The sequence below is a fragment of the Sorghum bicolor genome, chromosome 1 (assembly GCF_000003195.3).
Source record: "Sorghum bicolor cultivar BTx623 chromosome 1, Sorghum_bicolor_NCBIv3, whole genome shotgun sequence".
Lineage (NCBI taxonomy): Eukaryota > Viridiplantae > Streptophyta > Magnoliopsida > Poales > Poaceae > Sorghum > Sorghum bicolor.
In genome coordinates, this window is record NC_012870.2 from 11549031 (window position 1) to 11575964 (window position 26934).

Below are 26934 nucleotides of genomic sequence, written 5' to 3' on the forward strand. Positions count from 1 at the left end.
TTTTATTAGGCGTGAATAACTTGTACAAAGTGGTTACTTGCTTTGCCGACAAGCCCCAGGGTTCTGAAGAGACGCGAAAGGGATTTCATCAATTCATCGAATGGGTATGGGCAAGGACATTACCGACATGGTCCAATAAACAGAAATGATATTTTTGTCACGATAAATTTTATCTATCTTCTACTGAAGCTCTTACCCGTTTTGAAATCTTGTGTCCTTTGGTATGCTGGCTGATGGTTTTATGGAAATATTATAACTGTGTTCATCTTATCTATGCTTAATCTCATTGATATAAAGAAGCAACAAAATAGCATATGCAGATCTTGTTCATGATTGGTCATGTTTGCAGAAATTTAAATGAACGACCCATTTATGAGTTGTCCATTTAGCTATATGTGCAGTGATGCGGCATGAACTTGTAAACAACAACCCGTTTGTAGGTTATGCATATCCTCACATAAAGGCAACCATAATGACTTCGCTAGAGAAGGTGAGGGCCACCAGGTTATGGCTCAAAGGTTCGAGGGTCTAACGGCCCCACCAGGTTATTTGGTAAATAGCATAAACATTAACAAACACATAGCTAGTTGAGATTAAAAAAAACACCTAGCTAGTCTTTTATGATCCGTTTTTGTTAAATTAGCACATCCCCTATAGTAACAATGTCTCCAAATCCAGTATGTTTGGATTGTAAGGGCACATCCAATGGGTAATTATTTTTGAATGACATCCAATGGAGAATTATAAGCTACCTCTAAACATATTATTTCATATTTTAGTAAAAGAGAGAGAGAATAATTTATCTCTTGATCAAGAGCTAGTATGATATTGTGCTAAAAATTAGTACAATTGAAAAAGTTGTCTTAGAGCTAATAACTATCTCGTTCTGTTGAGGGTGCCCTAACCCACTTTATACAATAAAATGAAGCTCTCGTTATTGACCCACAAAAAGACAAGAAATTATGCTCTGTTCGAAACAAATGAACCGTTCATGCATTTCCAGCAGCAAACTGATACTTGACCAACAAAGGGCCACCAGGATGTGCTCGACACGCCGACTCAAAAACTAGGGCATTGCCCACCACTGCGAAGTTTAGAATTAACATGTTGCTGAATGTACCAATTGCCATTTGCACGTCATGACTTCAGTTGATCAAATGCCGTCAGAAGACTAGTCTTGTAAGTTTGGATCTCAGCATATTCTCCAGAGTTAGGAGTGGAACTGACTATTGCATAGGCACCTGCCTTGTCCAAAAATCCAGCAGCTTCTTCTGCACATTACAAGAAAAAAAAATGTTACAGAAATACTGTACATGAAAGGATAGTTCAAAACACAAAGTACTAATGCAGTCTTCATATAGGTTTGTTGAAACCTTTGGAAGGAACGGAACAGATGGACCTTCCAAATGAACTATGTTGAAGTGCCAATTTTAACATGGCGAGAGCAATCTTTGATCAGAATGGGTGGCCTGCATATGTCTTAAGGTTCGTGTGTATTTGGCTCCAGCTCAACAAGCAAATTTGATGGCTCACCAAAATTGGCTGAGGATTCCGCCATCCTGAGTTCTACCTGCAGTTGGCGAGAAAACCAACAGCAGCATGAAGCGAGTTTTGGGTTGCCAATTATTGGCGTCTATCCAAACAGACGACACCAAACATATTAAAAAAGCCAACGGCAGCATGAAGTGAGTTTTGGGTTGCCAATTATTGGTGTTTCCAAACAGACAGCCAAACATATTCAATTGCATAAATGTGGCAAGGCAGCGATTGACATCAATCCAAATGAGCCCTTAGCCTATTCTACTACCACAGGATGACCTGGTGCTTTCTTCCTAGAGATTTAAACTGTTGTGGTTTCTCTGTTGTGTTCTTCTGGCATATTTTGATGTTGCCATTTTTTTTTGGGTGCTTCTATTGCATCTTTGATGAAAACTAAATAACAAATAACAAATGGGTCACAGTAAGTATGCACATACAACAAGTTTTAAATGTTCAGTAACACAAAATAGTGTCATTTTAGCAACAATGATGAATACATGCACTCCTAGAGCCATGAGTAAAAAACTCAACCTGCATGGGAAAGACTGCCCCCACAACATAAGAAGTTTCCCGCGTGAAGGTCGAGAAGCACCCCAAAGGCCGGCTGCCCTGGACATGCCAACAAGTGTCGAGGGCAAATGCCTGTGGCCATGTGCATCTCGCCAAAAGCGACTCATGTGGTTACACATATAACTCAGGACCACAGCCGACAAGGGTGTTTTTTTAACACAGGCCTGTTTAAATTCACTCTAAGGAGAGTCAAACCAGGACCTGAGTGCTACCTGAGCTAACAAGTCAGGTAGCAAGCTCGTTCGCCCTAGAGCCATCAGCCATGACTCATGAGAGCTGGACCAAACTGGCAATCCTATCACATGATCAGTTAGAAGATCACAAAGTTGAAAGTAGAAATCAAAGAATTTGATATTCTTGGCAACCTTAGGTTTCTTTGGTGTGTAAGTGTAGTATCTAGAATGGACATTCAAAACATCAACCACCAAAATTGAACTTGTAATCATTGCAGACGACCTATATGAAAAGGGAAACTAGTGGGAAGTTTGTCACTGGGGTCTCGTTTGTCAAAAATTAATCAACAGCCACATGATTCCAATCATCAAAATATGTAAATATAAAGTAAAGAAAAAATGCAAAGACATAGGAATATTTCAATGAACCAACCACTTTGGAGCGACAGAGAAGCCAAAGTAAACTAGGACATAGGGATGGGAGGTGGCTAGTATGGTTTTACTCACCGGATTTTGAAAGTGCAGCAAGAGCTTTTAGAGTTTCTTTTCGTGTTTTATCATCTTTGGCGCCTTCCAATACATTAAGAAGTTCCTGAGCTCCCCCCATATCTACCACCTTCATTCTTCTTTGGTCTGTGCCCAAAGGAAATTAGTAAGTACATTCCATAAAATAAAAAGAACCAAAGACAGTTCGCTATGGATGTTTAAGGCAAATGAAGACTGAAGTTAAATGTCATGTTATAGGAAATAGAATGGAACATTTAGCCTAGACTTGGAACTACAGGACTCCATTTTTATATTTTTATACTAGTTAGGGTTAGGACTCAGAGTATGGAAGCAGTGATATGTAGCTATTGGCAATCACAGTCAGATTATGGAAGCAGTGATATGTAGGTATTGGCAATCAAAGCAATCACACTCAGATTATGGAAGCAGTGATCAATAGGTATGGGCAATCGGCTTAACCTTCAGGACTTGGCCAAGATCATACAGTTATGGACCACAGCAAGTGGATAATTCTAAGACAAGACAATGTGAATGGCAACAGACAATGTGATAGACTGATAGCAACCTTTAAGTATAATAGCTGACAGCCTTTAGTCAAGAAGCCCATAACTCATGGGATACGGACCCATTTGATCAAACCCAACTAACTGGTAGCTGGAATTCTGGATTGTTCTCATACATGGCACATGCGTGCATTATAGTACTGTTGCAAAATATAGAATGAAAAGGCAATGATCTGGTATTTTGCAGATAGCTTCACACCGGAATATGAGAAACAATTTTCCTTTCATAGTTAATTGAATTTGAATGAGAATCTGGACTAAAATAAAAATGTGCAAAAAAAGTCCTATCAGCTCTAAAATGCAATCAAAGCCAACAATGTAACCTTTAGACCTAAATCTTAAGCACCAGGACAAGAAAACAGTAGGGGGGAAATCAATTTTGCTACAAGACATGGCTAGCTAGGAAACCAAAAATTTGTATACAAGTGTTTAGGAGATATATATTCAAATATTTCTTAATTAACTAGCATTCTTTTTGTTTGAAAGCAGTTAACTAACATTCTTAGTTCTATGCAATAAAGAAACAATGCCACTGACCAATGGACTGAAAACCATCACCAACACGGTAACAACTGTAACACACATCCAAAAGCAATTATATTAAAGTACTAAGTTTGGTTATTTCTCTAGACAGTTAATATCGTTTTTTAAGACCAATATGCATTTGATAACTCAAGAGCTGTAAATACACTTAAATAATTAATTACCATCCACTGCAAAACGAGCTAAACGGGAAGCTCCCATCCGTTTGAACAAGGGATCCTTAACACGCAAAAGCGAGATAGATTGCTCAAGTAGGTTATCCCCTGAAAACTTGTCAGGCAAAGTAACATTTTGAGGCCAAATAAAATAACTTACGCAGGTAATTCAATCCCAGTAGAGAAAGAATCGGTACCCATGTACGGAAAGAATTGGTAACCAACTAGACCAGCAGTTCCTAGGAAGAATATCTTCAATATCCATCCAAACTTCTTCTCAGCTTCTTCCTCGAGTGCCCTGTCATCTGTGCACCATTTCAGTTCATGCCACAGGGCATAATCCACATTAGTGTTTTCCCAGGACAAAAACTTAAAGAACAGAAAAAATAACAAAATTCACACATTCTTGTTGATCCTATTACTTCGAGCTCGGTTATGTCAGCATCACACCTGACTGTAGTTCGAAAATAAGGACATATAACCTAACAATAAGGCAAACAACGTGTAGTCCAGAGAAACAGCATTGCATCATGCCACTGAGATCCAGTGAGGAAATTCTACGAAGACCAGGGTATGGTGGAGAGTTCAAAACTAACTTGTGCAGAAAATATCGGCTATGTGCTTCATCAGAGAAAGAGATACTCTCAAGACAAAATTAAGCATTCCTGATTATCTCCACTACTAGATCGATCAACCACAGAAATGAAGCCACCAGGGCCTGGATGTACTACCTCTCTCGTCGTAGGTGCAGAGCCTTCGAGCCAACCGGAGCCCCGAGGCGCTGCCACTCCATCCGTTCCCCGCTACCTAATGCGAAATCGCAAGCGTCATAGGAGCTCAGAGTTCGGCAAGGATGGACCAAAACCCCCAAAAATCTAAGAGGGGATTCCAGATGTACCCCGGCGACACCACCCCGAGGTAGGAGGACGCCGCCCCCGCCGGAAACAGGCTCCGCAGCCACCGGCGCGGCCCGGCGAGCGGCCGCGGTGGCGGACGGCGGCGACAGGAGGCGGCGGAGCGCGAGCTGCGAGACCCTCTGCATGGCGACGCGGAGTGGTGGAGTTCGAGGCCCAGTGGGCCGCAAGGGTTTTGAGGAAGGCCAGAGTGCACGGCAGCACGGGGGTCCTAGGGCGGCCCGTGTGAACTTAAAGAGGACGCACGGCCCATGAACAAGGCTTCGCTCTCCCAACTCCCAAGTCCCACTCCCCATCCCCGTCGGCCGTTGCGCGGTCAAGTGCGACGGCGACGGACCACGTGCCATGCCATGCCGCGCACGCTCTCCTCGCGCGGCGACGACGCTGCCTCTCCGACACCTGACGCCATGTTGCTCTCGCGATCCATCAATTGGATTGGCAGATGCATGTGTCGGTCACTCGATCGTGACGGGAGCTCGCCGTCTGAAAGTGGCGGCAGGAGATGCAGGCGTCCCCGGACCATGCGCGCCCGCCAGGTGCTTGACGGATTGCGCGGGCACCGGCCGACGCACACCGCAGGTGCTTGCTCTCTGTACTCGAGCGTTAACTTGTGGCGACCGCACCATGCACTGTCTCGCTCCTCTGTTAGTATTCCCCTTTCTTAATCATGCGAAATCATTACGAAATGACCCATGGCTTATGGTGCTTGGGTTCTGGACGGCATGGTCGTTTGCAACGCTGCACTGCCACTGCGCGTCGGTCAGTGCCAGTGCAGTTACGACCGTTTGTGCCGGTTCTACAGTTTATATGATAACTACTCTATCCGCTGCAGCTAGCATCTGAAATTCTCAATCAACGTCCCTGAAATTAGCTTCCATATAGTTTTGCAGTTTGTGTCAGACTGTCAGTGCTGTGATGGCACGGTAGATATGCAATAGAAATGGATCGTCCAACTGTGATTAATTGACTGTGAACACCTCTAGTGCTGTTTTTAGGTCTGCAATTTTCACCTTTGATCTCACTGGGCATCACACACTAGAAAAATTAGGTAACAGTTTTGCGGCCATAGGACGTGAATAAATGACAAACGCAAGATCATAAAGAAGATAAACTACTCTGTTCCATGAGCTACAATTCCTTGAACTACATAATGGTGCCCAAACCATACCAGTTGTCCAGTATTCACTATTCAGATAACTAAACCACAAGTTGAACTGTTATAAAATCACAGTTTCACAACTATGTTGCTAACTAGAATTTCACTTTATCCAGAATCATCAGTTGCCATTGCACACTGGAAGAGAGTTCTCCAAAGGTTATAGTTGTGTAAATACTACCTATCCACTATACATGAATGCCTTTGGTGTTGAACTATTTAATTTGAGAAGGGATGTTGAAACAATCAAGTTTTTTCAATGTGCATATTAACTCAATACTATCTTCAAATTAATACTAGTATTCTATTCACTACAGAAACAGCATTGGTGGTTCTTAAAAAAAGTGACCATGGATTACACTGCTATGCCACAATATTACTCCCTCCATTCCAAATTATAAGTCGTTTGACTTTTTTTACCCCAAGTTTGACCACTCGTCTTATTCAAAAAATTTGTGCAAATATGATCAAATTTTAAGTCATTCTTGAATAACTTTTATTAATAAACCAATACACAACAAAAAAAAGTAATATTTTGTACAAAACTTTGAATAAGACGAGTGGTCAAACTTGATATTAAAAAAGTCAAACGACTTACAATTTGGGATGGATTGAGTACAATTTTAGGAAGTCTTATTGCAATGGTAGTGTTATTATTGCAAATTCAATTCAGTCCGTTAATATTTTCTCCGAACAAATTTGGTTTATCATCACTATTGCGAATATCAGAAGGCAGAGGAGTTTCAGAGAGAAGAGAAGAGCATTGTGGTGCAACGTGCAACCACCAGCTAGGTAATATCATGGATCCCTTGACGGTGTACTGTCCACATCACGCGTCAAGTCAAATAGAGCAAAGCTTGGCGACCTGAGGTGTGAACAATACTGCTTGCACATGCTAACCATCTCCCCCTCTTTTGTTAGGTCCCAGACAGAAACAGATTAGTGCATCTAAGCATATCTTATCAACTCAACGATTGTGTTGTGAGCACAGAAAGAAGGCCAATTCATCAAAAAGACAGACATTACTAGCTTCTATGTGCATGAATATTATGTACATTCCAAACATGATAAGAACATACAGCAAACTGACAAAAGGTGCAAGGGATTCAGCTTGAGAAGAGGGCTAGACGGTCTACAAGTCTTAGGATGGATGAACTCTTCAATACAGTGTCACTGATGATTCGTCTCCAACCTGCGAGGTGCTGTACTTCTTGGCTGATTCCGGCTTTGACATATCACCAGACCGCCTACGGAGCATCTGGCGCATGCCATCAGCCACGCGGACAGCAGGGTTCGACTTGAACATCTTGCAGAATGCCATGTGAGCCCTCACAGCCTCCTCTACTCCTGGGTGAACCTTCTTCCTGCATGCCTCATCTCTGACGGCCTCACAGCACAGCCCACACAGCCATTGGCCATGGAAGCCTGCTCTCACGCTGGCAATGTAGTCCAGGGTGCAGTCCTCCCTCAGGCCACAGCACTCGCACTTGACCGACTCTATCTCCATTGCTTGCTTGCTGCTGCTGCTGCTGCTTTGTATGTGTCTTGATTCCTTGGACTGAAGGCTATTTGTAGGGAGGTTATTATGGTTGTGAGGGGCAGTGGTGGGGAGGGGTGGAGGAGGGTATTTATTGATGGTGAGGTATTGGTGCATGTTCTGAGGTCAGAGATTTGAGACAGAGTTAGTTGGGTGTGAGCCTCATTTGCTGGCCTTTTCCTGGCATTAAAAAATTTTGGCATCGGTTAGTGGCTAGAGGGGACGGGGCTGCTGGTGCTGTGGGAATATGGGGGGCCTCACGAAATGCAAAGTTTGTCCCTTTGCTGAATTCTGAGAAAGAGTACGCTTTCCCGTGCAAATCGACCCACCATGCCACCTTGTACTTTTCTTGGTTAACAGTTTTTTTCCGGCCCTTTTTCAAGTTTCAGTTTTCTTCACTCATGGATTCCTGTTCCTGTAATATTTGAACTTCAAACTTTTTGTTCCTGATAATATAAAGGCCAATCATCTGTCAGGCTGAGGACACCTCACCCTGCTACCAGATTAGATTCTATGAACTAATTAGATTCCTGTCAGAGATTCATAGTAGAGCGCAGTCATCATTCATAAAGGAAATTTAGGCTGGATGTTGTTGTCAACCTACTGGTCATCCTTTTTTTGTTTAAGACAAAGTTGATTCAGAGTTGGTTCCTGAGATAACCTGTTGTGGTCCTCCGCATAATTCTGAGCCTGGATATCCTAAAAGGACTTACATGTTAGCATTATCTTTTGGAAGCCTTTCATTGTGACATGGTTTATGAATAGCTTTAGTCGGTTGGTGCTTCTTTTCTTGAAGGATGGAAAGAGATGGCTCCTACGATTTGGACTGTCCCATGGAATCTTGTGCCGTGTTGAGTGTCTTCTACCTTTTTCTTATCAGATTGAATTAGCTACTGCATTATGGAAGTATGTAGAGTGATAGGGAACATTCACTATAATTGTGCTTTAACTGTATAGCTGAAGTTTATGTTCTAAGCAACTCATATTCAAAATAAGTGGTTGGAGAGCTAAAGGAAAAAATAATAAATGAAGGCTTCAGACTTCAGAGAAGAATCCTCATGAAAAGGTGAGGCTATTTGGCCCCTTTAGTTCTTCAATTTTCAACTTGAAAGTTCAAAAGATGGCCTGTTCGTTTACTTAAGTATCATCATTTTTTTGGTTTATTTGTTGTTTGATAATCTCATGTTACATATCAGGTGTTACAGCCAGATTAGGGCTATTCTATTTCCTGTATTTATGGTTCACTGTGGCAGCATGGGTTAATGCTAATGACTGAAACTGAAATCCTCAGTGCCCCATTTATTTTGATGCTGACTTGATGTTCATGGTTTTGAAGTTTGATACATTTGGTAGAAGTAATGCACTGTAAATCATCAGAATTCCATTATCTTGGGAGATTATTGAATCAAAATCTATACTTCCGGGGCTGATCTTCCTCTTTGTTGGCCCTATGCTGAGCATCCAGTTATTTGGAGAAGATTGATTTCCTTTGCTAGTTCCAATAAGAGACGATATAGCTTGCGTCTTGTTAGGGATATAATTTTTTGTGTTCAATAGTCAGTATATTTTTTGCAAGGGTGGTATTATACCATATTTCGTTCTGAAGGGGGCTTTGGGCCAAAGTGTCCGTGTACTCTGCATAGTACATATATAGACATGGGGTCTACAATACTGAATACGACAAAGGCTAGGCCATGACTGAATACAATGCAAAGAGGCTATTAGGTTAATCTAAAAAACAATTAAGAGAAATACAATGTGGCTTAGCCTTAAGGAAACGCTAAGCTGAAACACACCCCACAATTATTAGAATTTAAAATACTGAACTCTTGTGAAAAAAAATGTGTAAACACGTATTTTTACTAAAGTATAAGGTCAATAGATGACTGTCAGAACGTGCAAAAATACAATTGATTGCAATCAGAAACTGACAACACCCCCACCCCACTCCTGCCCCCCAAAAAAAGTCAATTCAGGTTATAGTCCTTGTACTGCCTATTCAATCCAATCTATACTCCTTTCCCGTTAAGGATGCATTATTCTTCTTTATACAGTGCACAAAAAAGTCAGGTCCTCGGAAATCATATTATGCTGCCAGTATTACCTTTTGTTTCCAATTACTACCTTTCGGTGAAGGTTACAGTGCTTGTTGACTTTTTATCCAGTTACCTTTGTCTCTTTTTTTTCTGACTTTTCCAAGAGAAATAGAGTGGTGCTCAAAAAAGAAAGAGAGAAATAGAGCTTTTTATTGCTAGCTGGAGGAGTCATTATCTATTGCCATACTATCTTACCCTTTTCTTGCTGACTAAATAGAACTGCCTATTTGATCTTTGCAGGTAAACTTTCTGAATTCTTGATACTGTGTAACCGGCATTCTAAATTCATATATCACAATATATGTTAACCATGCTCTGGTTGCTGGATAAGTTAAGAAGTCATAAACCATCTGTCTCAATCTTCCATTTAAATATCATTTATATGCACATGGTGCTTCTTCTTTTTGCAATTTGATTGACCACTAGTATAAAAGGCTGCATTTTAGGTTGGCCATAGGCAATCTCATCCGCTCCATGTAATGATTTCGTTCCCGGAGATGATGCTCATCCACATTGGCACATCGTGTTGTATACGGTACGAATGTAGTTTTCAATCAATTTTAGTGTGGTGTCATGAATTTTGTAGTCCCTGTCATGCCCTATGACATCCATTCCCCTGCACATGATGCTACTCAATTGCATATCATCTTCTGTGAGTCGATTGTATTTTTTTTTATTGGATACCATACATGTAACTGTGGAGAATATTAAATATATCATCAGTTAGTAAGATTGCCTATCGGTTTTCAGGTAGATTACTCAAGTACTTAGAGGTAACGTGGTCTGTCCATGTGTTACTCTAATACTTAGTTCAATAAAAATTGGAAGATTCTTCAATTTTATTGAAATTAGATAATTGAACGGATATAGACCAATGATAAGACATCGACAAAAGACCAATTTCCATGGAAATTACACTATTTAAGGCAGATAGTTCTATTATATGCTCCAGTGCTACCAAAGGTTTAGGTACCTGTGTGATCACGTATAAGTTCATTCTTGAATGATTAATGTATGAAACTCATTTTGGTATGAGCTCTAATGTTTGGTATCTGCTTGGTCCCTGCATGAACGCTTTATAAACATTCTGCTTGATAGCAGCCATGCTGAAGTATTTTTATGGCTAAGCACAAATTCAAAGTAAGTTGAAACTATCAAACATATGAGGCCGCTCTGGCAGCTGAGTTACTTTCGTTCCAGCGCTCCAAAAAAAACTGTCTCTGGCAGCTGAGTTGGTTGGTGCATCTACTCAGTCTGTTTCTATCATGGGACTGCTTAGAGCAAGTATTATAATACAATCTGCTGTTGGCTGTAAGATTTCTTTACAGCCTTTTTTAGCTCACTCATATAATGGTTAGCTCATCACTATTAATACATGACCTACTTGTCAGTCTCACAGATTTTCTTGGTTTTTGTGTCTGAGCCGGCTGTAAACTTGCAGCCCGCTTTTACTCTCTCCTCTTCTCTCTCCTCCACCTCAACATTTAGCTGGCTTACAGCCTGCTATAATACTTGCTCTTACCCTTTTTACGTTTCAATAGCATAATGTAAGAACAGGTGGAAACTATATCGAATGAGCTAGGGGAAAAAATTACAATCTAGGTCAAAAAGCCTATGTTAGGTGGCTAAGTCTGACTGTAATAATCACTTGAATCGCAATGGTTGGAAGTCGTGTTTGAAAGCGCATCATCGATACAATGGAGGTCACAATCATACATCATTTTTTCCCAATTACTGTTTTTCCTTTTTTTTTCTTAGTATCATTTTGGCATGGTATACATGTAGTTTTTTTTGACAATATACATGTAGTTTATTTATTTGATATGGTATCTTCTTAATGATCGTCCATTCATACCTATAATTTAAAGAAAATATTGCTGGATATTTTTACCTGTGAAAAAGGGTGATTACCCACCATGTGTCAATTAAGGTTAACTAACAAATATGCCCGTGCGTTGCAACGGGAGAAAAACATCAAATGGTCATAGAAATGATGACATAATGTTACATATCTATTTATATTTATCTTTTTTATAAAATTTAAAGTCCATAATTTATTTTATTGATAACCATGACATCTATGGTATGAGATAGTTAATATTTACAATATTATGTAGCTTGGAGACATATTTATTTAATAATAAAAATAGTATTATATTAAAATATGAGAAGTTTGTTGCTAGCTTTATTTTTTTATTTAGATTAGGATTCCTATAAAATATGATATATCAGTTAAATGTATGTAGATTATAAATATATGGGCTTACGAAGTGTTCATATGATATAAAAACACATCGTGCAAAGGTAGTGGAAATATCTTTTTTTATATTTTTACACACTTAAATTGATGCTAAACTATTTAGCAAGCATAAATTTAGGTAAATTAGTAAATCAATGAGATATGCAGAAATGGTGCTAAAACTTTTACTACAAATCAAGCATCACATTAAATAGGCTACCATAAATTTTTTATAATAATTGGAGCAAGATAACTACAATTTAAATTTTACACTAAAAAGAATAGGCATGCATCTCCAGCAAAAAAATATACTAAAATTTGTAATATTTTTTGTTTACTACATAGATCTACATATGTGGAGCTGAACAAATTTTGTTTTGTAATTTTTAGATTTTTTTTATGAATTTTTACGCATTTATCAATTTTCAGTCGATATAAAGAATAAAAGAAAAGATAAATTAATAGGACAAACACTTTATATGAATCTACATATGTGGAGCTGAACAAAATTTGTTTTATAATTTTTAGATTTTCTATGAATTACTATACATTTATTAATTTTTAGCCAAATTAAAGAATAAAAAAAAAGAAAATTAATAGGATATAGGAGATTTTGCATTAGGAACCCTAAAAAAAATTATTTCCTTTTTTCTCTTCTACAAGCGGACGGTCGAGGCTAGCCGAGAGCAGATAGAAAATGTAAACCGGAGATTTTGCATTGGGAACCCTAAAAAATATTCTATTTTCTTTTTCTCTCCTACAAGGCTTAAACGGACGGAGAGACCGATTCTGGCCGAGACGGAGGCAGAAGAAAATTTTGGCAGACTGAAATTTTCACAATTTATTAGTAGGTATAGATAATAGCGAATATCTAGTTATTTGATTCCAGAAAACGAGAAGAAAAACAGCCTCTATGTACAATAAGCTTACACCGTGCCAATCAACCTTAGCACTTTTATTTAAAAAAAAATCAATCTTAGCACTTGAAATGTTCTTAACCATTCGTTTTGCGATGTTCTCCAGGGGTTTGGAATGAAAAATCGACAGAGACAGAGTGGCAGTGAGACAGATCATGGATATATACTGCCATGCTGGTGGCTGCATTTGACCGTCATCCAATGCCACAAGGCTTGAGCTTGACCGCAACACCACTAAACATGTTATCCGAGATTTCCATGGCCATTCATTGCTGTTCATCAGCTTCAGAGACAAGACGAGTCAGTGATGCCTTGTGGCACCGGCACCGATAGGGACCCCCCGGTGCATCAGCTCAGCTTCAGAGACGAGATCGGACACGCAGCCATGGCGTGTCGCCGCTCTATGTGCTCCGAGCCTGTGCGGCCATGGGCCACCAGCACGCAGAGATTTGCTGTTCGAGTGATCGATCGAGGGCATGTGATGTGTTCGGACGCGCCCGCAAGTTGCAACACGCAACTGCGTGCATCCAACTCCAAGCCACCAACGCATGCATGTGGGGTTCAGTGTTTGTACGTGAGCGAGCCGTTTGCCATGTGAGCGAACTGTTGTCGGGCAAGGGGAAGACGGCTGCCCGCAGGACGACGGCGGTTTTCCGGTGAGCTGTGGGCCGGTACGCAGGCATATGCAATGCAACTGCTGATGCTCTCTGCACATGAACTGCTCATACTTTCTCGTCGTCATGGACAGTGTCTTTGATCTTTATCCATGCATTCGTTCGTGTGTTGGTGACCCTCATGTTACTGTGTGCGGCTGCGTGCAGGTCACAGGATTTTTCAGGGGCTGCAGGAAAAGGGGGGCTGCTCTGGGCTTTTGATAATACTGAGATAATGAATGTGGTGGCCGAGGCTCACATGGTAATGGTGATGCTTGTCCTTCTCCGGACCTCCCACAGGCGCATGAGAGGCTGCTCTGCTGCATTTATCGTCGGGGTTATCCGGGACCGGGCCTAGGAATTTATGAGGTTTTGTCACTTTCTAGCAGACAAGCTGGCAACTGAATTTCTGTTAAAAAAAAAGAAACTGGACTTCTGTTCGAGAAAAAAAAAAGAAACAGATGAAAATCATTACGTTACATATGCCAGGTAAACAACTTAGTAGCAATCACATGATCATCCATGTTATGGCTACTGGATTTATTCTTTCAGACGAGGTTTAGCCCCAGTGATTAATCTGACTTTGGTCTCCTAATCATTAGAAGTTAGCAAGTACGATTCTTTAAAAATATATAAATAGAAATAGTAAGTACAGGGCCTCTTCTTGATACCCTACGAATTTGATAAGTTTCTTTTTAGGTTTAGTTGGTCTGCATTTCTTTAATTGCTTTGTCATCAGCGCTCCATTTCTTTTAGTTTGATTCGGCTTGACAATATCCATGTTTCAATGCACAGGGCAATGAGTGGGCTGTGGGCACATGGGAGTTGCTAGCTACGGGTAAGGTCCCCTGACCATTGCCAAACAGGTGATCATGCTTCTATCTCGTTTGATATCATTGGTTCAGTACCGTGTCGACCATGATTTTTTTAATGTCCCAGCCACATGCAACCCCAAGATCGATCCACATGCTATTCTATTAGGAGAAAAAAAGCTCATGCTCTTGCTCTTGCCTAACATTTTGGTTTCCTGGCTCATCAGTCACCAGGATACACACGTAGCTGTGTCTACCAAATGCCAGGCTTTTACCAATGGGTCCTTAGTCCTGAAAGTGAAAGATACATTAGCTCATTTTAGCTCCATGGTTTCGTGTAAGCTCATTTTCTGTCATTACATAATGTAGAGGCTACCTATCTCTGTCTTAGGGCCTGTTTGGTTCGTGTTTGTTAGGTGCCTGGTTCGTATCAAGGAGCCAGGCTGATGTCATGCAACTCGATCTGTTTGGTTAGTTGCATAAACTGAGCTTGTATGAGAAGATATGTTGTTTGGTTGCCCACATGAAGAAATGTTGCATAACATAAAAAATATTAAATAATCATCAAAATAATATTTACGTTACATAAATACACTCTAATACATCTTATTTATCTTAATATTTGCTAATCTTCTTTAAAATATACTAATATCACTTAATACATACTAATTATACTGTAATAAGGTAATTAAGAGATTAAGACTCGCACCCGGCCAGCCAGGCCCGCCAGAAACGCTCGATTTGGGCGTTCTCTGCGAGCCTGGCTCGCGTTGTACGGTTGCATGGCAGCAGCCTAGCCCTGCCGTTGTACGGTTGCATGGCAGCAGCCTAGCCCTGCCGCTTGACCAGGCAACCAAACGCCGGCAAGTTGCATGCGGTGAGCCATGCATGGCGTGATGCAGGCAACCAAACGCCTCCTTAACAGTTTCTTTTTGCACATCTTTTTAATGAAAAGGAAGATAGTGCCACTAGGTATTCGTAGTTTAGATGTTGTGCATTTATTCCTGATAAAACAACTGTTATGTTTTTGTAATTGCCTTCTTATCAGCTACAGCTACTTCCTCTGTTTAAAAAAGAATGCAAGTTTAGATATTTTTTTTTGACTGGAGTGCAATTTTAGATTTGAATCAAGTCAAAAAAAATTGACTAAGTTTATACATTAATATTTTGTAATCTAATTTTTTCAGATTTTTAATCTAATGTTATTTGTTCGGTATCATATATATTAATATTTTTTATATAGATTTGGTCAAACTTAGATTGTTTGGTTGCTCAATTGCACTCTTTTTGAATGGTGGAGTATTTGCAAGATACAAGATTGTGGGAAACCAATCAGATGACTGGGCTGTTGAAATGTGTCCCGTTGATGATGATGGATTGATGGCCCATATATGGCCCCAAAGGGCAGGTCGCGCTAGATTGTGCTGGCGTCAGTTAAGAGAATACGAAGATTAGGCTGGGCCTAAATAATCTCTGAATAAATTGAAGCCCAGCGGAGGCAGCACAACAAAAAGCTGACTTGTGGCACCGGCCCATTACAAAAGTTGAGCTAGATGATTACCTGCTACTTATGAGAGATGTGCACTGCCTCATCATGGTATCAAAATGAAGTAGAGTTTGCTTCTCGACGCCGTAGGTTTCATGAGCTTCCCAGTAGAGTTGAGAAGAAAAATATCATCATATTCAGCAGAATTGGTACACTTTCAAAACCATTTCCCAGAGTTTCCTTCAAGTGCAAAAACAGACATCGGGAAACTGACAGAGTTTCAAACTGTCAAAAAACGAAGTTCAGAACCTTTCCATCAGCAATTCTACAAAGAAAAGGACTGGCATGCCCTTCCGTTCCAGGTGTAATGAAAAATCACGAGAACCTTTACTGCTACTGCTAGAGATTCCATGATGAGCTGAGCTGAGCTCAGTGCTGCTGCCTGCCTCTCTCTATGGACAGTCAGTACAGCAGACATGGTTGGCAGAGACGATGGAGGAAGAGACATGCATGCGAGGTGGATCCCCGGAGCCAAAAGGAGACGGGCGTGATCCACAAATCCCAATAAAAGCGTAGCAGTTGGAGTGAGGTCATGTAAAAGTGACCAATCCTTGTCCTCTTCGACCAAGAGCACCTGTCAGCCTCATGATGCCATTGATCTGTTTGTTTACAGTGGTAAAAAGAGAGAGAGAGAGCTCATGACAGTTCAGTTCATATTAAGATTGTGATCAACAGTGATGCCGGCAACTTGCATCCATAGCAGTTCCGTTCAAGCTAGGGCCTACTGTTTGTGATGATTCCCTCCTCCAGTGCAAAAGTAACTGGACCTACGACGAACTTTCAGAAAATCAGCAACAGCCAACAGGCATGAGAAATGCAGGCATTCTTCTCGGACATGGATGAGTAATGGTTTTATCAGTAAGCAAACTGATCATTTCGTGTACTCTTTTGGGCAAAGGTTGAGAAAGAGGCTAGGCCTTGTTTAGTTCACTCTGAAAACCAAAAAATTTTCGGAACTAAACAAGGCCAGTTATTTTGGGAATTTTTCGACCAGGTTCAGGCGTCACCTGCAAAAATTACTACACATTTCCTCTGCCCCACAAAGAAAGGTGTTATATGATTTGTAGCACGTATTAAAGATCAGGCAAAAAATAACTTTTATACCCCTAAAAAATACTAGTGCACACTGATAAGTGATAAAAGATGCTGAAGAATGCCAATGCAGTGTACTGTATCAAATAGTGCTATGCTATAGTGTCTTTGGAGATAAATCTTGACCGTGTACTAGTATTTTCCCGTGGGTGGGAAACACACGTAGTACACGCTAGTAAGTTCCAATAGCATAATGTACGTGTGTTTATTCTTCGTGGGTGCGTGGGTGGGACTGAGCGTGTACTGTACGTGTGTTTCCCAAACTCTGTTTTTTTTAAAAAAAAAAACCGTAAAAAACCTACAGGCCGGACACCAGGACAGCCCTGGCGAAGGGAATCTTGCCCATTTCTCAAAGGGCATCAGTGCTGGTGCTGATCCGTTTCGTTCTCGGGCCGGCGATGTGATATCCAAATCCAAAGCTTCGTCCTCACATCAGGCACTCACTTTTCTGCTCGGTGTCCCGAACTCCCGATGCGGTTGCACATCCGGATCAGGCTTGAGGTGTGTCGATCGATGGCTCGATTCGATGGCGTTGCGCATCTGCATACCTGCGGCTGCCGGGTGGCCAAGATTTTGCAAGATGCATGCAGGCAGCAGTTTCATGCATGCATGGTTGCTTCGGGGTCTCAGGGATTTCAGATTTTCAGTGCAGACGACGCAGCCGTTCTGTCCATCCTAGCAGTATGATAAAAGACGACAGGCAACCCTGCTTAGTAGGAGAACTTGGTATAACCGAAACGTTGACAGGCGCATCTTCAAACGTGAAGTTTTATATATTCATTAGGCTCGAAATTCTGAACTTGATAGCTGAGATACACCTGAAAACTTTTTAAAAGAGTTTTAGGATGATTCATCTGCGTTTTCACCTGAAAACTCTTTGAATGATTCATCAACTGTAGGCGTCCAACATCATATCTTTGCTTTGCCTATTGCTATCGTTGCCCCCTCTCCCGTCTCCATCACATACACCCAAAATATATGGTTGCACATCGATCCTCCCTTCCAAAAGCATCATCGGCATGCAAGCATGGCAGCAAGGCGTCCACGAGTAGTCCATCGTAGCTCCATCACTGCCGTCTGCGTGTGGTGTGCCGTCCGGGGGACAAGATGCTGAGAGTGAGTGCCAAGCAGCCGCGATGATGCGTTCGCGCGCGAGCGCCACGTCCATCCATGCGCTCCTGAGGTGAAGGTGACCAGCGAAAGCTGCTGCTGCTGCTGCTGCATGCGCCCATCCCATTACGCTCGGCTGGAGGTTGGGAGTTGGGGCACGGCGTCCATGCCATCACCACACAAATCAAAGGAGGCCGGGGTGTGCCTGGCCCATGGGCCATGGCTACTGCTCCTGGCAGGTACTGCACTGACAGGCATCGCATGCATGCACGCACGGTACGGATGTACGTATACGCGGAGACACTGCCCTGCACGTAGTACGGAATATATACTGACGCCGCGGCATGGCATGGTTCAGTGGCTGCAGGCTTGCAGTGTAGCAGCAACCAGTAGTGCTTTTTCTTCCAGGCAGGCTACAGACACAGAAGAAACTGGGGTCATGAAAGAAAACGTGTGCACACGATGTGATCTGGTTACTTTTTCCTTCCTCTTTTTTTTTTAAAAAAAAAATAACTCTGGGTAAGTAGAATCTCAGGACTTGTTTAGTTTAAAAAAAAAATTACAAATAAGCACTGTATGATTTTTATTTATATTTGACAAATATTGTTCAATCATAAACTAACTAGGCTCAAAAGATTCGTCTCACAAATTATAGGTAAACTATGTAATTAATTATTTTTTATCTATATTTAATATTTTATGTATATGTCATAAGATTTGATATGACGGGGAATATGAAATATTTTGTAAATTTTTTTTGAACTAAACAAGGCCTCAATATATAGGATACAGCTGAAGCACACCATTCATCCATTTCTAACAGACCATGCTTTTCATGAGAAGTGAATAAGTGATACTCTATATTGTGCATTAGGTAGAAATGATAGAATTTTGTGTGGTAATAATTAATATTGTCCCTTCTAATTAATTTGGGACAATACATCTGTAGCCGGTTCAGGCAAATTATCCGGCCGGACTAATATTTGATCTGTGTATATCCTCTTGTGGGACATATTTAACATTTCATTTCAATGCCGCTTCAGATGTCACATCCCCCACACTCTCTATATTTTCTATTTGGGCCTTGTTTAGTTCACTCTGAAAACCAAAAAGTTTTCAAGATTCCCAGTCACATCGAATCTTGTGACACATGCATGAAACATTAAATATAGACGAAAACAAAAACTAATTAGACAGTTTAGCTGTAAATCACGAGATGAATCTTTTGATCCTAGTTAGTCCATGATTGGATAATATTTATCACAAACAAACGAAAATGCTACGGTACCGAAAGCTTTTCACTTTTCGAAACTAAACAAAGCCTTGATGTACAACTGGCTTCTTTGAAGGGACATTGTATCAGTGAGTTAAACAAAGCGAGCCCATTATTTCTTTTGCTTAATTTTTCTGCATCAATGTCAGCCTATCATCATGTCAATCCCACATATGTATAATAAAAAAGGATCTATTATTATACAATTTCAAGAGTAACATCTGATGCACCATTTATATATGGCCTGTCTACCATCTCATCAGCTGGGTTATTTGCTAGGACAATTTTGTGTTAGTACAATATAAACTCTGTTCTATGATTAGGACGCTTCGTGCATTGATAGCCACTACCTCAGAATTAATTACTCTGCTCAAACAAACATCATGAGACCGATTTACCACTTGCTGAGGTTGAAGAGGACAGCCTCACAAATGGGCGTGCTTCATCACTGGGAGTCTCAGATGGTACGTGGGTCATGGTGGTGACACAATGTCCACATCCATCTTTTGACTTACCTAATAAATAAATTACTACCTGTTGAAGCTTGAGAAAAGCTTGCCTTCTGTATATCAACAATTACTGTCGACATCACTCATGAGCCAGTACATGGCATGCATTTGCATTTGCAGTCATATTTACCACTGGCAGATCATAATCATTTCTGTGCATGCATGCATGCATGCAAGCAAGCATCGATCTGCATGATTCCGATCCTCCATGCCGGTTGATTCAAAGTTTTAGCCTGCACAGTGTACAATATCACTTTCAAATTGAGTCAAAATTACCTAAAATCATGGCATGAGACATGGAGTAGGCTCCAGGCAGCAGGAGCACTATGAGAGAACTAGGTTGCCCCAACTTCTAGAACCTAGATCCTCTTATTTCCTCCCTTTCTGGTTCAAGGCTTTTTGTTAGCATTAGGCATCATCAGTAGCCATTGATTCTAATCCACTTGACTCTCTAGCTTTTGTCCTCTTGGGCCCTGGGGCCTACGCTAAAGCACCAAGCAAAAACACACTAGATAAGACACCACTAGGTGGTAGTCACAATGGTGCCCTATCCCTTTTGCTCTCCCACTAGAGAAAATCTCGATCTCCTTCTTGTTAAGGCCAAATCACCAACAAACCAGCAGCAGCAAGCAGTGTGTCATGCACGATCTCTCCGTTTCCTGCAAAAGTTTCTTTCTCTGCTGGGTCATGTACAGTCTCTGGCTTACAGATGACGATGGTGTGGAGAATATTGCAAATACAAGGGTCATCACAGCTTCAACTGCCAGACCTACCTCTTCCAAACCTCAAGACTTTGGATGTCACAACTTAAATATATAACAAAAATACAAAATTAGTCAGGTAGCTCTGCCATTACGAGGTTGAATCAACTACCAAAGGCATAGATTATATATATGTGCCCAAAATGATCATATGCAAACATATATTCTCTTGCAGTTGGTTGTGCCCTTGTTTTTGAGAAATCTGGAGGGGTTTGCACCCCTACAGCATTTATTATCATAAAAAAGAGTCTTACAAGAAAGAAAAAAAAGGAGCAGGTAACATGCATGCATGCAACAGATTGGAGAGAAATAGTGGCAATATGACAACAAACCACTTCAGATTACTTCCACTTTCCGGTGCATGAATTGGCATCTCTTGTTTTTTCCGCAATACAAAGCATGTGAACTTTTCCAACTTCCATATTCTGTATGTTTAATTTATCTCGTGCCCCTTGCTGACTAAATTAATGATGAATTATTATTATAGTAGCAACGCACTATAGTGTGGTCTAGGCTACACCGATCGTGCAATTATTCAACGTCTGCCGACAAAGTGGTTTTCAGTATTTTGTCGAGACCATATTAGCTTAACTGCGGGATAAAAAGAGAATAGTACTGCATAAGTGCATAATAGCATACTATCGAGTACGGAGTATATATTATATTGAAGGTCAGGTGTACATGATGTTCCTTTTCTAAAGAACTAGTAACTAGTAATTAAGGATAGTACATTTGAGAATATGCTCAGGCTAATTATTTTTTCGAGAATCTATAGCATGGGGTATACTTATAATGGTTTGGTTCACTGCCTTGTCAGTGTCATACTCTGAGTGGCAATAATTGCTGCACAGAAAGCTTGTTAAAATACTGGTCACCAACAGAAATATTCTGTTGCATACTATATTGATGCAGTCAGATCTCTAGATTGATAGCTCTGGTCACTGTTAGGGAGTAGCAAGAAAAAATTATTTGTGCCAATAATCAATCTTTTAAGCGGGGATTTAGGGCATATGTTTAGTTTCAGCCCAGGCAATATTACTTGACCAAGGCCGGCGTCTAATTTTGAAGGCCTAGTCTTAAGAGTTGTCTTGTCTGTGAGGCGTCCAACCAAACAGGCCTTGCCGACTATTGTCTAGGATTGAAATAAGATGCTATGGCTACCTGGTGCTAAGATGGAACTCATGGAAACAAAACCTCTTAACTATTTTCGTTTTTGCATTTTATCACCGAAAAATGGGAACGGAAAGAAGCGAGATATGCATAAAAATAAATAATACACACGGGAACAGAAAACTTAATCTAACACTATCATATGGCTTAGTATGCCTATTTGTTATGTTAGAACCATTGCTAATTAAAGTCCCTACATATATGCTTCTTTAGGCCTTTTTCTAATAAGGAAACAAAGTTCCAGCCTAATTTCTTGAACTAATATTCATTGTAAAAATAACAGAATGTTTACTACAATAACAACTATTAAAGCTTATTTTGATTTTCAATATATTTTCATAAATGCGTAATGAATACGGGTCTATCCAACCTAAAAATAGGACTTCACAAAAAATAGACGAAAAGCACCTCATCCCGTCTCCCATATTTTTCCACAATACAGAAGCGAACATGATAAATACAGTATATAAAACAGAATGAGATGGGATGATATTTATTCCATGCATTTTCATTCTTTTTCTCGAACGTGCATCTTGCACGGAATTCATTAAGCCAAGAGAAAGTTTTACAGCGAGACAAACACAGTCACCAGTAATCCATTACCAGTGTTAAGCAAAAACAAACAGCAACCTGAAGAAAAATAGGAGGAGAAAAAAACACGAGCTACAGTCTGGCCAGGCCTTCTGCTTTTGTTGATACCACCGTGTATGGTATTGCTGCTGCTTTTTGTCGATACCACCGTGTATGGTATGGGATGAGCAAACATAGTAGACGTATAGTGCGGCTGTGTAGGGAGTATGCATGAATGGAGCTCTCGCCTTTCATTCACGGTTTGTGGTTGAGCAAAGATAGCATCATTAACAGCACAATTGGCAGCTCAAGGAATTTTGAATAACTCGATTTGTCCTTACTTTTCACGGATAAAAGGTCGAAAGGTTAACTGTATCTATATTTTTTTTAAAAAGTATCTCCTATTTTTTCCTAAAAGATTGTTTACTTAGCAAATCATTTTTCTAAATAAGGCCGGGGAGCACGGTAACTTACCAGCAACCACCCTTAAAAACATATTTATTTTCTTTTTTAATTTGCAAAGAAAAACATATTTATTTTCAGAGACATATGATTTAAGATAACCAATCCTAAAAATATAATTTCTAGAGACGGTTGTTTATATCAACCACTATTGAAAATGGGTGATTTCTAGGCCAATCAATCAACCCTAGAAATTGATTTTTCAAAAATAGTCGACTAAGTCAGCTGTTCTTAAAAATTCAAATAACACTAGACGAAGACATATTTTATATCAAAGTTACAGTCGACTAAATCTAAAACTTTGTAATTGTATATTTTATTTATAAATAATATTCTTTAAAGGTCAAAATACTCAATACAAGATTCGTACATCTAATAAATATACAAGAATAGCATCGTATCTTTGGTCACCGATAAAACCAGAAAATCCGCCCTCACCAGCTCTGTATTTTTTTTTTCATAGGAACTCTACCGAACAAACCTCCGGCCTTGGTGAAAAATTGGCCGTAAAAGTTTTCCATCATCACAAATCAATGCCGGGTTACATGAGCCGTGGGCTGGATCGGGAGGCCCGTGACTGACCCAAAGGGCCAAGGATCCGCTGGGCTCGGCAGTCGGGCTGAACCCTGCCCAGGTCCCGGGGACAGCGAGCCAGCATTTCGCCCTGCCCGGACGCACGGCATAATTATCCACTGCCCCGCCTCGGGACCCGCGCCCCAGTAAAGTGACCGGAAGGCGTGCCCCACACTGAGAGCAAGTATTATAGCAGGCTGTAAAATGCTGAGGTGGAGAAGAAAGAAGATGAGAGAGAGTAAAAACAGGCTGCAAGCTTACAGCCGGCTCAGACACAAAAACCAAGAAAGTCTGTGAGACAGACAAATGAACCATGTATTAATAGTGATGAGCTAACCATTATATGAATAGGCTAAAAAAGACTGTAAAGAAGTCTTACAGCCAGCTGCTGGCTGTATTATAATATAATATTTGCTCCGACGCCGTCGGTTCTGTCCGTTTCCACCGGGCCTTGTTTAGTTCAAAAAAATTTGCAAAATTTTTCAGATTTTCCGTCACATCGAATCTTTAGACACATGCATGAATTACTAAATATAGACAAAAATAAAAACTAATTGCACAGTTTGGTCGGAATTGACAAGACAAATCTTTTAAGCCTAGTTAGTCCATGATTGGACAATATTTGTCAAATACAAACGAAAAATCTACGGTGTCCATTTTGCAAAATATTTTGGAACAGCAGCGAGCAACAGTAGGGACTCTGCCACTCCTGACTCTACGCTTTTACTACCGCCTGTGCACGTATAAATACGAGCTCAGACGATCTCGTACACCATTTTTCATAAAGAAAGAATACTACAAGAGACGATCTTATACTATTAGTACGCCCCAGTACGCACTTGTCAATTCCAAACCTTGTACGTACTCCTACCTCCTCATTATTGAAAAAACCCCAAAACTTGTACACTTACATTTTGAGGAGTCAATTAATTCAAATTTTGAGAAGTACTATGAGAGTACTAGATTTAAAAAGATTATTATTAATATTTATATATTAAAATAGTTTTCTATAAAAAATATATGACATAATTAATCTAATAATGTTTATTTGGTATCATAAATATTAATACCTATATTTTTTTGTTAGACTTGAGATTGTTGGTATTTTGGTACGGACAATGTAAGACTGAAGTATTTATCTATAGTCAAGCATTAATATGGAGGACATCGCGCATAGGGTCCTTTGTCCTTTTCTGTGCAGCCCTCGTCATAGAAGAGCTAAAGCTTTGTTTAGATCTAAAAAGTTTTTAGATTTTGGCATCGTAATACTTTCATTTTTATTTGACAAATATTGTCTAATCGTTGAGTAACTAAGCTTAAAAAATTTGTCTCGCGATTTATAGGCAAACTGTATAATTAGTTTTTGTTTTTATCTATATTTAATACTTCATGTGCCGCAAGATTTAATGCTTCATGTACCAAACAAGGCCTAAGTTGTTTGGATATAATCATATAAACCAAATTACAAGAGGTTTCTCTTTCCTATTTCTCTTTACAACACTTGTTACTTGGACTCATTAATGCATATGATTTTGTACCTTGCTTGATTATTGCATGGGAGCCAAGCTTTCATTTCTTTTCGCTCTTTTCTACTCCATATCAATATTAGCTTGGCTATAATCGTCACAAAGCAGAACGGTGGATGGTTCTATTAGGCCAGTCTTAATGCATAGTTTTATGACACAGTTACCAAGACTATAAACTAGGTAACCGAGCCATATAAGTTTTATAGGGATGAAACTCCTCTCTCATCTGATGAAACTCCTTCATTTAATGATCATGTTAAGTCAGTAATTTTTGCTTATGTAACACTTTATTTAATATGCATGACACTCTCATGAAACATGCATTGAGACTGGCCTAAGAATTTAAGGGCCCTTTGAAACATAAAAAATCCATACGAACCATCCAGGAAAAAAATCACAGAAATTAATTTATTTGTATATGGAGAACACAGGATTCATTAAAACTTTGACACTCCGATAGGGCTTAAGAGAGATAAAAAAATTGATGTGGAACATATATGATTTTCACCAAACAAAATCAATAGACTTTTCTAAACAGAATTTTGGGCTTTCCAAAGTCTTTTTTTTTACTACGACATCGAGTACAGCAGTGACATCATCAGCAAGGGCCTAAACGACGAACAAACAGGGACGTACTACTACGTACTACACGCACGAGCACTTGCGTTTGAAACCTCAGGACTTGTTCAGTTCGCGAAAATTTTTGGTTTTGGCTACTGTAACACTTTCGTTTGTTTGTGACAATTATTATCCAATTATGGAGTAGCTAAGCTCAAAAGATTCGTCTCGTAAATTACAGACAAACTGTGCAATTAGTTTTTATTTTCATCTACATTTAATACTTCATGCATGTGTATAAAGATTCGATGTGACGGAGAATCTTGAAAATTTTAGAAACTAAACAAGGCCTCAGAAGGCGTTCAAATTTTCTGAAACCGTCACGAAGTCGATGCGTCGTCCTGTGCTCGGCCGGCGATGACACAAAAGGTAGCCTGTACGTACCTGCAAGACTGTAACAGACCTTACTATAAATGCATGCGTACACGGTGCGTGTATGTGTAGCGATATGCGAGCGTAAGGTCCCCTGCACGTATATCACCAATCGATGCAATATGGCTAACTCTCTCCCAGAATAACCGTCGTTTTAGACTTTCATACTACAAATTTGATTAAATTTATAAAAAATATATATAATATTTATATCTTTAAATAAATTTATTAAAAAAAATTAAATTTTAAAATCATTTCAATTATGCTAATTGTATATTATAAGTATTAAAAATTTTTTAATATATATTTAATTAAAGTTGTTTTTTAATATATATTTAATTAAAGTTCTCTAGCATGTGTAGCCTTGACTAAATTATATTTGGCCTCGTTTAGTTCTTTTATTTGAGACCACGCTACTAAGGCCTTGTTTAGTTTACCCTAAAAACCAAAAAAAATTTGCATTGTGAGAGAAAAATTTTAAGCCTAGTTACTTCATGATTGGCGAATGTTTGTTAAATAAAAACGAAAGTGCTATAGTGTCAAAATTAAAAAAAAATCTAAACAAAGCCCAAATTATTAGCTGCTAGCAAGAAAAACTGATTAGGGATCCGCAAAACCCACGAACAGTTTGTTGTCTGTAAGTTTTCTCTACCAACAAAGAACAAAGACGACTAAATAAATAGCTTGTAAAATAAGTTGCATGTTTAACTCTCTATAAATTTTTTAATGCTTTCATGTATCCATAGTCAAACATGAATATATAAGCGAGAAATTGTTTACTGTGCGCAACTTTCATGTTTGATCAACCTTTTCGAAATAGAAGAGAACGTTCAATTTTTTTCAAATGACATGCAAATCGGCAGAAACTTATCAAATCTATAAAAAATAGAAGAAGTCATTGAACCACTTTGCATTCAGAACTCTAAACCTATGTAAATCCTCATTTATTTCTCGCTCATATTTTATTGCATTTTTCAC

The 26934-nt window shown here is 39.7% G+C and overlaps 2 protein-coding genes across 4 annotated transcripts; both read right to left on the reverse strand.

Annotated features, from left to right (window-relative positions):
• LOC8056751 lies at nucleotides 796-5169 on the reverse strand. Of its 3 annotated transcripts, XR_002450145.1 has the most exons (7): nucleotides 4949-5169; nucleotides 4782-4857; nucleotides 4248-4355; nucleotides 4060-4158; nucleotides 2790-2915; nucleotides 1374-1570; nucleotides 1134-1271 (listed from the first exon to the last, which is right to left on the reverse strand). XR_002450145.1 is itself a non-coding variant. In XM_002466655.2 (6 exons), exons 1-6 carry the CDS (start codon nucleotides 5090-5092, stop codon nucleotides 1138-1140), a joined length of 687 nt encoding a protein of 228 aa, XP_002466700.1. In that variant the 5' UTR covers nucleotides 5093-5162; the 3' UTR covers nucleotides 796-1137. The 3 variants fall into 3 exon arrangements, 2 of the variants coding, with proteins under 2 accessions (XP_002466700.1, XP_021309528.1); XM_002466655.2 differs by lacking the exon at nucleotides 1374-1570 and having other exon boundaries at nucleotides 796-1271; nucleotides 4949-5162; XM_021453853.1 differs by lacking the exons at nucleotides 1374-1570; nucleotides 4060-4158 and having other exon boundaries at nucleotides 796-1271; nucleotides 4949-5167.
• Nucleotides 7124-8616, reverse strand: LOC8057187. Its single transcript, XM_021459874.1, has one exon. The coding sequence runs from the start codon at nucleotides 7772-7774 to the stop codon at nucleotides 7280-7282; it is 495 nt and encodes a 164-aa protein (XP_021315549.1). The 5' UTR covers nucleotides 7775-8616; the 3' UTR covers nucleotides 7124-7279.

Bases quoted from the DNA above. Each gene is read 5' to 3' on its own strand.
- LOC8056751 (XM_002466655.2), bottom strand. From the start codon at position 5,092: ATGCAGAGGGTCTCGCAGCTCGCGCTCCGCCGCCTCCTGTCGCCGCCG. The intron at 4,356-4,781 runs GTAGTACATCCA...AATGGTGCACAG, and splicing joins CTGCACCTACGACGAGAGAG to ATGACAGGGCACTCGAGGAA. The intron at 1,272-2,789 runs GTGAGTAAAACC...TGTAATGTGCAG, and splicing joins TGCTGCACTTTCAAAATCCG to AAGAAGCTGCTGGATTTTTG.
- LOC8057187 (XM_021459874.1), bottom strand. From the start codon at position 7,774: ATGCACCAATACCTCACCATCAATAAATACCCTCCTCCACCCCTCCCC.